General features: G+C 40.0%; 1 protein-coding gene across 1 annotated transcript; it reads left to right on the top strand.

The window, feature by feature from the left end:
* The first annotated feature begins 1,650 nt into the window (after nucleotides 1-1,650).
* Nucleotides 1,651-7,181, top strand: C29H9orf40 (chromosome 29 C9orf40 homolog). Its single transcript, XM_061132491.1, has 2 exons — nucleotides 1,651-2,218; nucleotides 6,608-7,181. Exons 1-2 carry the CDS (start codon nucleotides 1,790-1,792, stop codon nucleotides 6,764-6,766), a joined length of 588 nt encoding a protein of 195 aa, XP_060988474.1. The 5' UTR covers nucleotides 1,651-1,789; the 3' UTR covers nucleotides 6,767-7,181.
* Nucleotides 7,182-12,180: the final 4,999 nt, after the last annotated feature.

Raw genomic sequence — 12,180 nt, 5'->3', positions numbered from 1 at the left:
TCTGGAGGAAGAAATGGCAACCCACTCCAGTATTCTTACCCAGAAAATTCCATGAACTAAAGGAGCCTGGCAGGCTATAGTCTAAGGGAATCTAAGAGTTGGACATGACTGAGCACACACACATGTTAACAGTATACTATCTCTCAAAATTTGAAAAAAACTCAAATGCTTATCAACAATGAAGTATATTCATATGGTGGAATACTGTATTTAACATGAATGAAATTACATGCATAAAAATATGAAATAAGGAAAATAAATGACCAGTTTTTAAAATTGGGTAAAATTTGAGTATTTTACCTAAGAAGACATACAGATAGCAACTAAGCACGTAAAAGATCCTGAATATCATTAGTCATTAGGGAAATCCAATGGGATAAACTACAATGGGATACATGAGATATTTACTTAGAAAGATTAAAATTAGTCTGACCAAACTAAGTGTTGGAAAGGACATGTAGGAGTCTCTGAAACACTGCTAGGTGGAATGAAGAATGGTACAACCACTTTGGAAACCAGTTTGGCAGTTTTAAAAAAGTTAAGTATACACACTTACTATGTGATCCAACCTTTCCACTCCTAAGTGTTTACCTGAGAGAAAAAAAAAAAGCCTATGTCCATTCAAAGCCTTACACATAAATGTTCTCTGCAGCCCCAAACTGAACACAACCTACATGTCCACCGAAAGTGAATGAATAAACAGACTGTGATATATCCATATATATGTAATAAACGGCAAGTTATTCTGCCAGAAAAAGAATGGAATTTTGCCGTTTGCAACAATATGGATGGATTTAAAGGTATAAATACGGTATCGCTTTACTTATTATGTGGAATCTAAAAAAAATAAATGAGCAAATAGAAACAGTCATAGATACACACAACAAACAGGTGGTTGCCAGAGGGGAGGGGGACTGGGGATGAGAGAAAACGGGAGGAAATGCAAAGATCAAACAGAAAAGCTACTGTTTACTACCTTACTTATTATATTTCTATAATAAACAACTGGTTGCTCCTAACTTCTCACAACAGGCTTGATGTATAGGGGCGTGGGATAATTAATTACTAATCATAGAACAATTATCTTCCTTGCACACTTTTCTCTAGAAGATCATAGTAGTTTCTCCCTTTAAATCACATACATAATTTTCTTCCTCACCTTTTTCTTTACTTGGTTACTGTTTTCATTAACTATTAAAAATAAGGTTGTTTTCTCTCGTCCTTTGACAACACATACCGTTTTGCTCTAAGAAAGGTTTTGGAATCTCACTTCTGACCACCGCGCAGAGGAAGCAAGGAACGCTGCCTTTCCCACATAATTTAAAAGCCAAACAATCTCAAGTTTCAGTCGCAAAGCGACACAGCTACTCTGAAACCTCTGCAACGCCACTGGGCCTTTAATAAGCCCGCCTCGCCCCAGGGCGCGCACTTCCGGCCGCGGGGGCGCTCGGGAGCTCGCCCCGCGAGCCTCCACCAACCAGGGGCTCTGCCTGGCTTGCGCGAATGCGCGCGCGCACATTTGTGCGCAGGTTCGAATCTCCGCCGCCTCGCGGTTGCTCCCCAACGTCCGGCAGCGCCTCGGCGGCGGCGGCGAGAGCTGCGCGCGCGAGCTGGGCCGGATCGGCTGCCCCGCCCCCTCCGCCCTCTGCACTTTCCAGCGGCGGCCTCGCCTGGACTCGCAGTTCGCCTTCCCTCGCGCAGTGCGCGCTCCGCCCTCGTCTTCCGCCCCCACAGCTATCGGCACTCGGCGTCCCGCGCCGGGCGGGCTCCGCCCGAGCCTTCGGGGCCCATGGCCAAACGCCGTGCGGCCGAGCCGCTGACGTTCCACGTGCCTTGGAAGCGGCTCCTGCTCTGCGACTTTCCTGAGGAGCCAACGCCGCCGCCGCTCTGGATCCCGCCGCCGGGGGCCTCGCATCCCGGGCGGCCCCTCGGCTTCCCCGAGCTGCCCCGAAAGCGTAAAATCGACGCGGGGGCTATGACTGAGCCTTCGGTTTCGCCCAGCAAGCGCCGCGACGACGGGGATACCGGTGCTCAGGGCGGCGCGGAGCGTGAGGGCCGCGGCCTGGAGACCGGCGAGTCGCAGCTGCTGCAGCCGCCCGTGCGGCCCCGCGGGCCGGGGGAGGAGCCCCGGGGTGTCCGGCCCCCGAGAGGCGGTGGCGACGATGGGGCGGGGCGCGCAGAGTCCCAGCGGGGAGACTGGGGGGCCGCACCGCGCCAGGTAGGGGCTGGTGGTGGGCTGGGCGCTCCGACGGGGTGCGGGGGACGGGGTGGGGGAGAAAGGGTCACCCTTTTCCCGGCACTGCGCGTCCCGGGAAGGAACCTATCGTCCCCTTCTAAAGTGTTTGTCACGACACCCCCGCCCAAGATGAAAAGCTGGGGTCCTCCCCATGAGAATGTACACTGACAACCCCCCTCCCCGCGCCCGAAGCAACACACCAAAGGCCCTAGAGCCCGCCTTGGGCAGCGTCTTGGTTCGTTACGACGGGCAGAGAGCACTAAGCTAAACTAGGGGGAAACAGACCGTTGGATGAAGTATACGCGTGGCCTTGCATCTTCAGCATTTGTGCTGTCCAAGAGGGAAGCAGGGGCGTGGGTCATCACAGACGGGAGAGCTTGGTAAAGACGTTGACCGTGAACCGCCATAAGTTAAGCTCCACGACAGAAGTTCAGAGAAAGGTGTATTGCGTCTTCCTCGGTTTAACGATGATTGTTTTCTGGAATTCATGATCGATTTCTTTCTAAAGAGGGTGACCAATGTAGTAGCCACCAGTTGGACGTCCTTTAAGGGATGGTACAGCTCTTTTGGTTGACAGAAAGGGCCTCCGTATCTCGGGGAAAAGGCATTCTTAACGCAGTGTTAAGTCTGATCCTAGGAAAAAGGATCAGAAAATTAATCTGGTTCTTAACATCAGGCATATGTATGAGGATCTTTGGAGAGTTCCGCTTCAGTGGGAAATGAGCCTGCCCCATATCTGCACATAAGATGTCTAGATAGGCGTGGCAGCCGCTCGAATTGTGACAACACCTGAGGTGTGACTAGTTCAAACTGAGATGTGCTCAAAGTGTAAAATAACACACTAGATTTCAAAGATTTCAAAAAATTTTATATTGATTGGACATTGAAATAATTTGAAGATACTGGATTGAATAAAATATATACTTTTTAAATATGGCCATTCAGTCAGTTCAGTTCAGTCGCTCAGTCGTGTCCGACTCTTTGCGACCCCGTGGACTGCGGCACTCCAGGCCTCCCTGTCCGTCACTAACTCCCGGAGTTTACTCAAACTCATGTCTATGGAGTCGGTGATGCCATCCAACCATCTCGTCCTCTGTCATCCCCTTCTCCTCCCGCCTTCAATCTTTCCCAGCATCAGGGTCCTTTCAAATGAGTCAGTTCTTCGAATCAGGTGACCAAAGTATTGGAGTTTCAGCTTCAGCATCAGCCCTTCCCATGAATATTCAGGACTGATTTCCTTTAGGGTAAACTGGTTGGATTTCCTTGCAGTCCAAGGGACTCTCAAGTATGGCCATTAGAGAATTTTAAATAATGTTTGTGACTGGCATTGTGTATTATTGGGCAGCTTTGGTCTCATCTTAGGAATTCAAGCAGCTTTTTGGCACTTACGGGGTTGAACCAGGAGCTTTGCAGATGGAAGAAGCAAATGAAGAGCTGAGACTTCACCAAGTTCTCTTCAACCACTACATCATATCATCTGCCCCACTTTTCTCCATTGTCCTAAATATAAGCATTGATAGTATTTTTCAAATACTTTGCCAGTAAAATAAGAGTAGTTTGGAAAGATCTTGTTCTGTGGTCGTCAGAAATTATCCTTTAGATATAATTATTATGATTAGTGTTTCTACCCCGGGTTTTCTTGGAATTTAGAAAATGAACCTTATTTAGACTTTTTTAATTCAAACTGCTTTTAGATGTTCAAGTCCTCTTAAGACTGAATGATAGCACTTAGTTTTAAAGTAGAATAAAGAATTACAATTTGCAGTTAAATCATGTCATACCAATGTGCAAAACCTGAAAAAAACAAAAATGTAGAATGATAGTCATCCAGACATATTTGGTATGGAGCTAAGTACTGTATAGTCTGAGAACTTGACTGTTTCTGTTACCCTACCCATACCTAGGCTTGTCTTTCCTACCAGAATATACTGACTGCAGTATGCCACAAATTGGTAAAAGGGAAATGAAAATGTCAGGTAGGCAAAGGAATTTTTTAGTAAACTGACAGCAGACATCTGCGTAGAATCTCCTAGACGCTAGAATCTCCTGGAATCTCTTAGAATCTCCTATATCTTCTTCCACAGCAGTGACTACATCTAGAAGCTTTCTGCTTCCGGGACTCACTATAAGCCTGTAGCAGGGAACAAGCTTGTTTTGAGGGGTTTCTACATAAAGACTAGTCCCCTGTTCTCTTTCCCCAGGAACCCTTATGTTTCTTTCTTTTGTCCTGTTCCTTGAGCTGCTGCTTTGTGCAAACTTAATTTTCTTCAGCTTCTTTTTTTCTTTACTGCCACCAAAGATGCTTGATTTTTGTGTTATAAGAGTCTTACAGCCAAGGGAAAATAGGATATAGCAAAAACATGCAGAAGTTAAAAAGTTTTTTCAGTTCCTGCAGCAAAAGTCTTCCTGGTTCCTCTTGTTCTCAGAGTTCAAGTCCCTATCCTTACCCTTGGGATCTCATTTAGGAAGAATTCCCTTAAATATGTCCTTTCTATATGAAGGATGAAATCTAGGCGGAATGATGGTACCTGTTTTCTGTCCTAGAATCTCAAGAGTATTTATTGAGTTGTTTCAGGTATTTTCTTAACTGGAGAACTAAAAACCAGGTGTTACTTCAATGAATATTCATGTATTTTCTCATGTTAGAGTCGCTTTATGCAGATTCAATATTATCAGTTCTGACCTTTACTGTTATTAATTGATATTTTAAATAGCAGAAATGGTGTGATTTTGGTTTATAGTGATGCAGATTCATAGGCTTCTTGGGATATAATAGCTAGCTATATTTGGCAGTTACAGTGCTAAACCATAATTCGCACAAGAGCAAAGAGTCTGTCTTCTTTTATCTGTGATGAAATAGACTTCAGTCAAGATCAGAGTTAATGGGTGGTGGAGTTATCATATAAATGCAGACCTGTCCTGTGGGCAAAGTTTATGCTCTTAGTTAGTAGGTTATACTGACCTTGTTAAGGGATCTTTTTTGATTTGTGTTTTATAAGTAGGTAATTTGAACAATAGATTTTTTTCCAAGAGACAGAGAAATAGGTCATTGTTTTTAACCCTGTTTACTTTAAAATGAAATTTTTCTTGGCATCGTTTGAGTTATTAAATTTTTATCCCAGTGTTAAGAAATTCCCAAGGGACTCTTAATTCGCTAAGCCTTAGTGTCTAAGGCACTGAATGAACTTATTGAAAAGTCCTGTGCTCTCCATTTAAGTAACTAGCGACATGTGCCTATTGAGCATTGAAATGCGGCCAGTCTGAATAGTGCTGGAAGTGGAAAATACCTGGCAGATTTTAAGCTTTTAATTACCATGACAAGAAAAGTGTAAAACATCACATTAATTTTTTAAAATATTGACTGTATCTTGAAATCATAGTGATTTTGGTTCTACTAGGTCAAGTAAAATTTGAAGATTGATTTCACATGTTTCTTTTTACTCTTTTTTTTTTTAAACTGAAGATACCAGAAATTTTAAAATTATATATGTGGCTTCTGTTATATTTCTGTTGGATACTGCTGCTATAGCAAGTATGAACCTAAAGTACAGACACGACTTAATAGACTATATAGATATATTGATACCCATTGAGGAAAGGTGTTAACCTTCAAAGTGATCACCTTGGAGGTCTGTATATAATTGCAATGCACAACGTATTTAGGGGAGGCTTTTGAAATTTTGTGCCAATTTTGAAATTCTTTGGAACATCAACTTCATAGTTACTTGAAACAGTTTTATAGCCTTTAAGAATAAGTTGTTGAATTTTTAAAGGACTTGCACTCACTTGGATTTATCCGTTTTGTTTTATTGAGTTAAGTCATGTCTTGAACAAAATGGTATGTTTAATAAAATGATCAGTTTCAGATTTTCTTGTTATTTACTATATTTTTATTTTAATGTTTTTTAGAAGGTTGTCAAAATATTTTAGCCTATGTAAAATCAACCCCTTAAAATTCCAAACCTCAGGGCAGAGGCCAAAAGTAAGTTTTAAGATGTGTCTATGTATTTTTTATATTGTTTTCCTCATTGAAATGTAAAAAAATTCTAAGACCATCTTCAGACATTATTTTTGGGTTGACAAATAGAAGAAAATTCTGGGAAGAGACGCTCTTGGAGGAGATTCTTTTAAATTTAAACTACTAGCAAGAAATACTTTCACAGATTCATGAATATGAAAATACAGATTTGACTGAACCCATGAAGTACTCTGATTAGGCAGAATTAATGTTTATTTGTTGAAGATGCAAAATTAAAGACTGCAAAATTTTATGTGAGTTTGCTTTTAAAACAAAAAAATGGGTTTCATGAAAAACCTCAACTTTTTCTAGACCATTGATGTGCTTTCATCTCTCTCTTCTTTTCACTAAAGCTCAGTGAAGAATTTTGGCAGTATAACACCTTCCAGTACTGGAGGAACCCTTTACCACCTATTGATCTGGCAGACATTGAAGATGTAAGCGAAGACAACCTGATAGAAACAGCACTGCAGGGCAAGAATGAAGTGGCTGAGATTGACATGGAGTCTTGACAGAAGGAGCTAAAGAAGTGGGTTTTTCTCAACTCGAGGAGACATCTCTAAGTGAATTTATGTTAAGGAACAAAGTTATTTTCCATACTTGATGTGATATCATTCCCAAACCTGAAAAATGAGGAAAAGTTGTTTCAAAGATGAATGCCTGCAGTCACTACTGTACCTCCCAATGGGGATTTGTCAAGGATATAGTGCAGTTATAGGGGAAGTACAATATGTGTGCATTCTTAAGAAAAATGTATGTGTAGGTTCTAAATTTGAAGATATCAGTCTTACAAAATGGAATTCTGACTGTTACAGAAATAGATGGGAAACATTCAGATATTCCTGTTGTTGCACCAAAAAGTTAATTTGTGTACATGAAATGAATATTGTTTTATAATAACTTATTAATAAAATACTTTCTAATACACTTCATTGACTCTTTTTTTGTTGAACAAATAGCTGACTTAAACATCTGTGCAAACTTAAAATGGGATTCTTTCTGAAACCTGGTATAGTTTTAAAAGAGCTTTCTAAATGTAAAGTAGTGAGAATTTCAGTTTGGGTAGCATGTTTGTATAACTTCCAGTAATTAATATTTGCTAAACTTGACTTTAGGCCATCAGTAATGGATAAAGAACAAAGAGAATTGGGCAGGTGATTCATTCCCCTCCTTTCCTAGGATAAGAAGAAATTTATATTTCTTTTTATTTTTTTATTATTTCTTGATTTTGAATTTCTTTGAGGACATGGTGTTTATTGCTTATTGTCTAGACTTGTAGTCATCAACACTTACAACTTTCAAAGATTTTGCATGGGCCCCACTCTTGAGAGAGTCTCATATAATTGTTCTGAGGTGGGCTTGTGTATAACTTTTTTTAAGCGCCAATCCTTCTTCCTTCCATTTCTCAAATGTGCAGACTGGTTTGAGAACCACTAGACTAGTTTGATAACCACTCGACTAACAGTAGGTTTTCCTGTTTAAAGGGGATAACTAATGAGCTGAAGCACTGCCTTCTTAATTAGCTTTGTTTTTATTTTGCTCTGTTGATGGCTTTGTTACAACTAAATTGTTGTGTTATTAGTCTTTCATTGTTAAAGAAATTAAGCAATTTGTGTTTTTGGTTATATTAGTATCAATAATTAAGTTAATTAACTTCTGTACTGCATCCAGAATATTGGCTTTGTAATTGACTGACTTGTCTTTGTATATATTTTTTGTTGTTGTTAATGACATTAGATCCAAAAGTTAGGAAGGATGATAAATGCCATTGAGAGGGAGAAGAAATACTAGTGTGTACTGTAAAGTGTGTACTGTAACATTTAAGTATGGGCTGACATCAGTAAGAATATTCTAGAAGAGAAGACAAACTGTATAGCTAAGTCTTTGGGGTCAGGTTTGGTTCAAAGTCTTGTCCTGCTGCTTTCTACCTAATCTAATGTTAACTTGGGCTTCCTTGTTGGCTCAGCTGGTAAAGAATCCACCTGCAATGTGGGAGACCTGGGTTCAGTCCTGGGCTGGGAAGATATCCTGGGAGAGGGCATAGCAACTCACTCCAGTACTCTTGCCTGGAGAATCCCAGGGACTGGGGAGCCTGGTGGGCTGCCGTCTGTGGGGTCGCAGAGTCGGACACGACTGAAGCAACTTAGCAGCCAAGCCCCAGATGTGTCACTTGTAAAATTAGAATAAATAATATCTACCTCAGACTATATTTATTATGAAGCAATGTACTAAGTACCTGCATCACCTTGTCTAATTCTCATAATATTCTTACAGGTACAAAAAAGTTATTTGGAATAAATGTGCTTCCTATAGTTGCACTTCATTCCACTTTAAATTGCTATTAGAAGTAATAAGGAGAAGAGCTGGAATTTGAAGAAATAGCAAAGGAACTATGGAGCGGGGGGTAGCAGTTAAAGTGTAGTGAAAAGGGGAAACTTTCTTCCTCCTTTATAGTTAATCTTGAGGGTAAGAAGGTGCCCTTTTATTTTTGGAAGGTGTCCATTTTTTTGCAGTTCTCTTCCTAGTGCCTGGACAATGCCTGCCACATAGTAGATGGTTGCATGAACGAATGAATGTGTGCTCTTATCCGTTGGGAAGGTCATGCTGGCACTTTTAGGCCATTTCCCTTAGAGGTGTATACAAACGGTTTGTTGTAGAGATCCAGTAGTAAGACATTGGAAATGTGTTAAGTTTATTATATTTATTATATAATAACTAACACTATAAGGACTAAGATGTCTCCCAGATGAGCAATAAGAGATGGTTTACTTTGACAGGAAATTTCATAGGTTACCACATTGCAGTGTCTGAGTGAAGATGCAGAGTAGCTTGGATGTCTTTTTCAAGGATATGTCAAAAAGCATTAAAACCATAAGGTAAAGATTCAGGGAAAATACTTGCTATTATTATGTTAAAAGTTTTAATATTTTATGTAGGTGTATATGTATTTTAGTACAATGTAATAAAATTTATACATATATATTAATATGTAAAATATGAATAAATACACATACAGGGTATGAATGTGTGTGGTTACATATATAGAGAGATTTGAAATAATTTTGTCCTTTAAAAAAAAAAATTGTTAGCCTCAAGTAACTTGGCAAAATAGCCTTGTGGATAAATTGAAATGGAAATTAAAAAGTAGGTTTTTTTTTAAGTTGTATGCCCTTCACTCAGATTCCCTAACAGTATCTTACATTATCACAGTATTATTATGAACATGAGGAAATTAACATCAGTATAATTCTATTATACTTTTATGAGGACATGGAAAGAGTGACATCAGACAACTTCTTTAAAGAATGTATGTCAATAACCTAAAGGGAAGATTCAGATTTCATTGCTGTCCTGCTAACATCCCTTTTCTGGCTCAGGATTCAATCCATGTTATATGTTTAGTTGTATCTCCTTAGTCCTCAAAATTTCTTTGCCTTTCACAACCTTAGTACTTTTTGAAGAGGACTGGTTAGTTATTTCACCAGATGACACTTGATTTCTGTTGATTTGTCTGATATTTCCCATAATTATGCATTTTTGATGAGAACTTCATATAAGTGGTGTAAGCTCAGTTCATTGTACCAGGAGGCACTGATGTCAGTTTGTGTCGTTGGTGATTGTAACTTTGGTTAGTTGGTTAAGGTGGTGTCTGCCATGCTTCTTTCTTGTAAAGTTACAGTTTTCTCCTTTAATTAGTAATTATCTTCTGGAAAAGTTTTTTTGAAACTATATAAATTTCTCATTCTGCACACAAGTTTTAGAAGCTTGATGATTCTTGCCTGAAATACTTATTTCTCTGGCATATGTCAAATGTTAATTTTCTGTTTCCATCATCTCTACCATATTTATTAGAATTCTACTGTAGAGGAGAGCTTTCCTTTCATCCTCATTTCTATAGTCAGTTGATTATATCAATATAGACTAATGAGTATATATTTTATCCTATGAGTTATAATCTGTTGCTATCATTATTTAGTTACACAAATCCCAGGTTTAATCATTGAAAGTCCCTTCAAGTTGGTTCTTTTGCTCTCCCCCTTTTAAAATGCATTTTGTTATTTATTGTGTGAATACTGATTAATATTGGCAGAACACTTCTGCACTTAGAAGGTGAAGGATGGAAATCAGTGCCAGCTGTGGCATCACTATGTTGCTTAACAATCTGAGTCTTGTTTTTCTCCTCAGAAAATGGGAACACTAATACTTACCTCAGAGGAACAGAGTTGAGGTGAAATGACATGGTAATTGTGGGGAACCCATAATTGCCACTAAAGACTCATTTATCTTCCTTTACAGTACTTCAAGTGCATGTATTCATTATCTTTCTGATAGATAGTTATTAGTGATATCAGTACCTAAAGTTGACTGAGGCAAATGCTCTACGAAGGTCACTTTTAAAGAATTTCAGCTATTATCTGGAGTCTACAAACCTAAACAGTAATATCATAACAGTTTATATTTGTTGGTTGTATGACCGCAGGATAGGCAGAGATGGATCCCAAAATTTCCAGCCCCTGTTGTAACATCCAGTTATGTGATCAAACACTAATTTAGGTACTACTGTGACTACTTTGCTGATGTTACTAAGGTCTCAAACCAGTTGCTCTTAAGATAGGGAGATGAACTTGGTGGGCCTGATATAAATCACACAAGCCCTTTAGAAATGAGTAGAAGGTTAGAGATAGAGGAAGTCAAAGAGCTACAAAGTGTGGTAGGGGGTTCAATAGGAGAGTAATTCTCTGAAGATTGAGGGAGCCCATGTGCAAGAACCTGAGAGCAATCACCAGAGGCTGTGGGTATGTCCTTGTGGCCACCCAGAAAGAAAATGGGACCTCAGTCCTACAACCTCAAGGATCTAAACTCAGCCAACAACCTGAATGAACTTCAAAGTGGTTTCTTCCAAAGAACTTTGAGAAGGAGCATAACCTGGCTGACATCTTGATTTCAGCTTAATGATACTCTGAACAGAGAACGTTACCTGTCAAACTGGACTTTTGACATACAAAAGTGAGTTAATTCAGTGGTTCCAGATTTTGGACACAGAGACCACTCGCGGGGAGGACAGTTTTTCCACGGACCAGGGTGTGTCTGGGGGTGATGGTTTGGGGGTGATTCAAGGACATTTATTGGGCAATTTGTTTCTATTATTGCATCAGCTCATCAGACATTAAATCCCAGAGTTTGGGCACCCCCGAGTTAATTGAAGAGGTTTGTTTTTCTAGACTGCTTAGTTTGTGATAATTTATTATGCAGCAATAGAAAGCTAATAGAGACCCCATCACTTTTTAGCACTTCCTTATCTTCTCACACAAGACATCTGCCACAGATGTTTCTCTTGTAAATTCTCTACCCTAGTCCTGAAATTATTTCTCCAAAAAGCCCTGACTTCTTTATTAGAGAAAGGTATTTAGAAATGAAGAGCTCACTGCAAGATATACTTGTTGGTATTGGGTATCATCGCTTTCTATGTCCTCTCAGCTGACAGAACAATAAAATATATTTGTGTATACAACTGTATGTATTTCTATAACCTAGATAGCATGTTAAAAAGCAGAGACATTACTTTGCCAACAAAGGTCCGTCTAGTCAAGGGTATGGTTTTTCCAGTGGTCATGTATGGATGTGAGAGTTGGACTGTGAGGAAAGCTGAGTGCCAGAAAAATTGATGCTTTTGAACTGTGGTGTTGGAGAAGACTCTTGAGAGTCCCTTGGACTGCAAGGAGATCCAACCAGTCTATCCTAAAGGAGATCAGTCCTGGGTGTTCATTGGAAGGATTGATGCTGAAGCTTCAACTCCAGTACTTTGGCCACCTCATGCGAAGAGTTGACTCATTGGAAAAGACCCTGATGCTGGGAGGGATTGGGGGCAGGAGGAGAAGGGGACGACAGAGGATGAGATGGTTGGATGGCATCACCGACTCAATGG

This window comes from Dama dama, chromosome 29 (genome assembly GCF_033118175.1).
Source record: "Dama dama isolate Ldn47 chromosome 29, ASM3311817v1, whole genome shotgun sequence".
Lineage (NCBI taxonomy): Eukaryota > Metazoa > Chordata > Mammalia > Artiodactyla > Cervidae > Dama > Dama dama.
This window is presented reverse-complemented; position numbering and strand designations above follow the sequence as displayed.

Coding starts and splice junctions, on each gene's coding strand:
- C29H9orf40 (XM_061132491.1), top strand. CDS start 1,790: ATGGCCAAACGCCGTGCGGCCGAGCCGCTGACGTTCCACGTGCCTTGG. Junction 2,219..6,607: donor GGGGGGCCGCACCGCGCCAG/GTAGGGGCTGGT, acceptor TTTTCACTAAAG/CTCAGTGAAGAATTTTGGCA.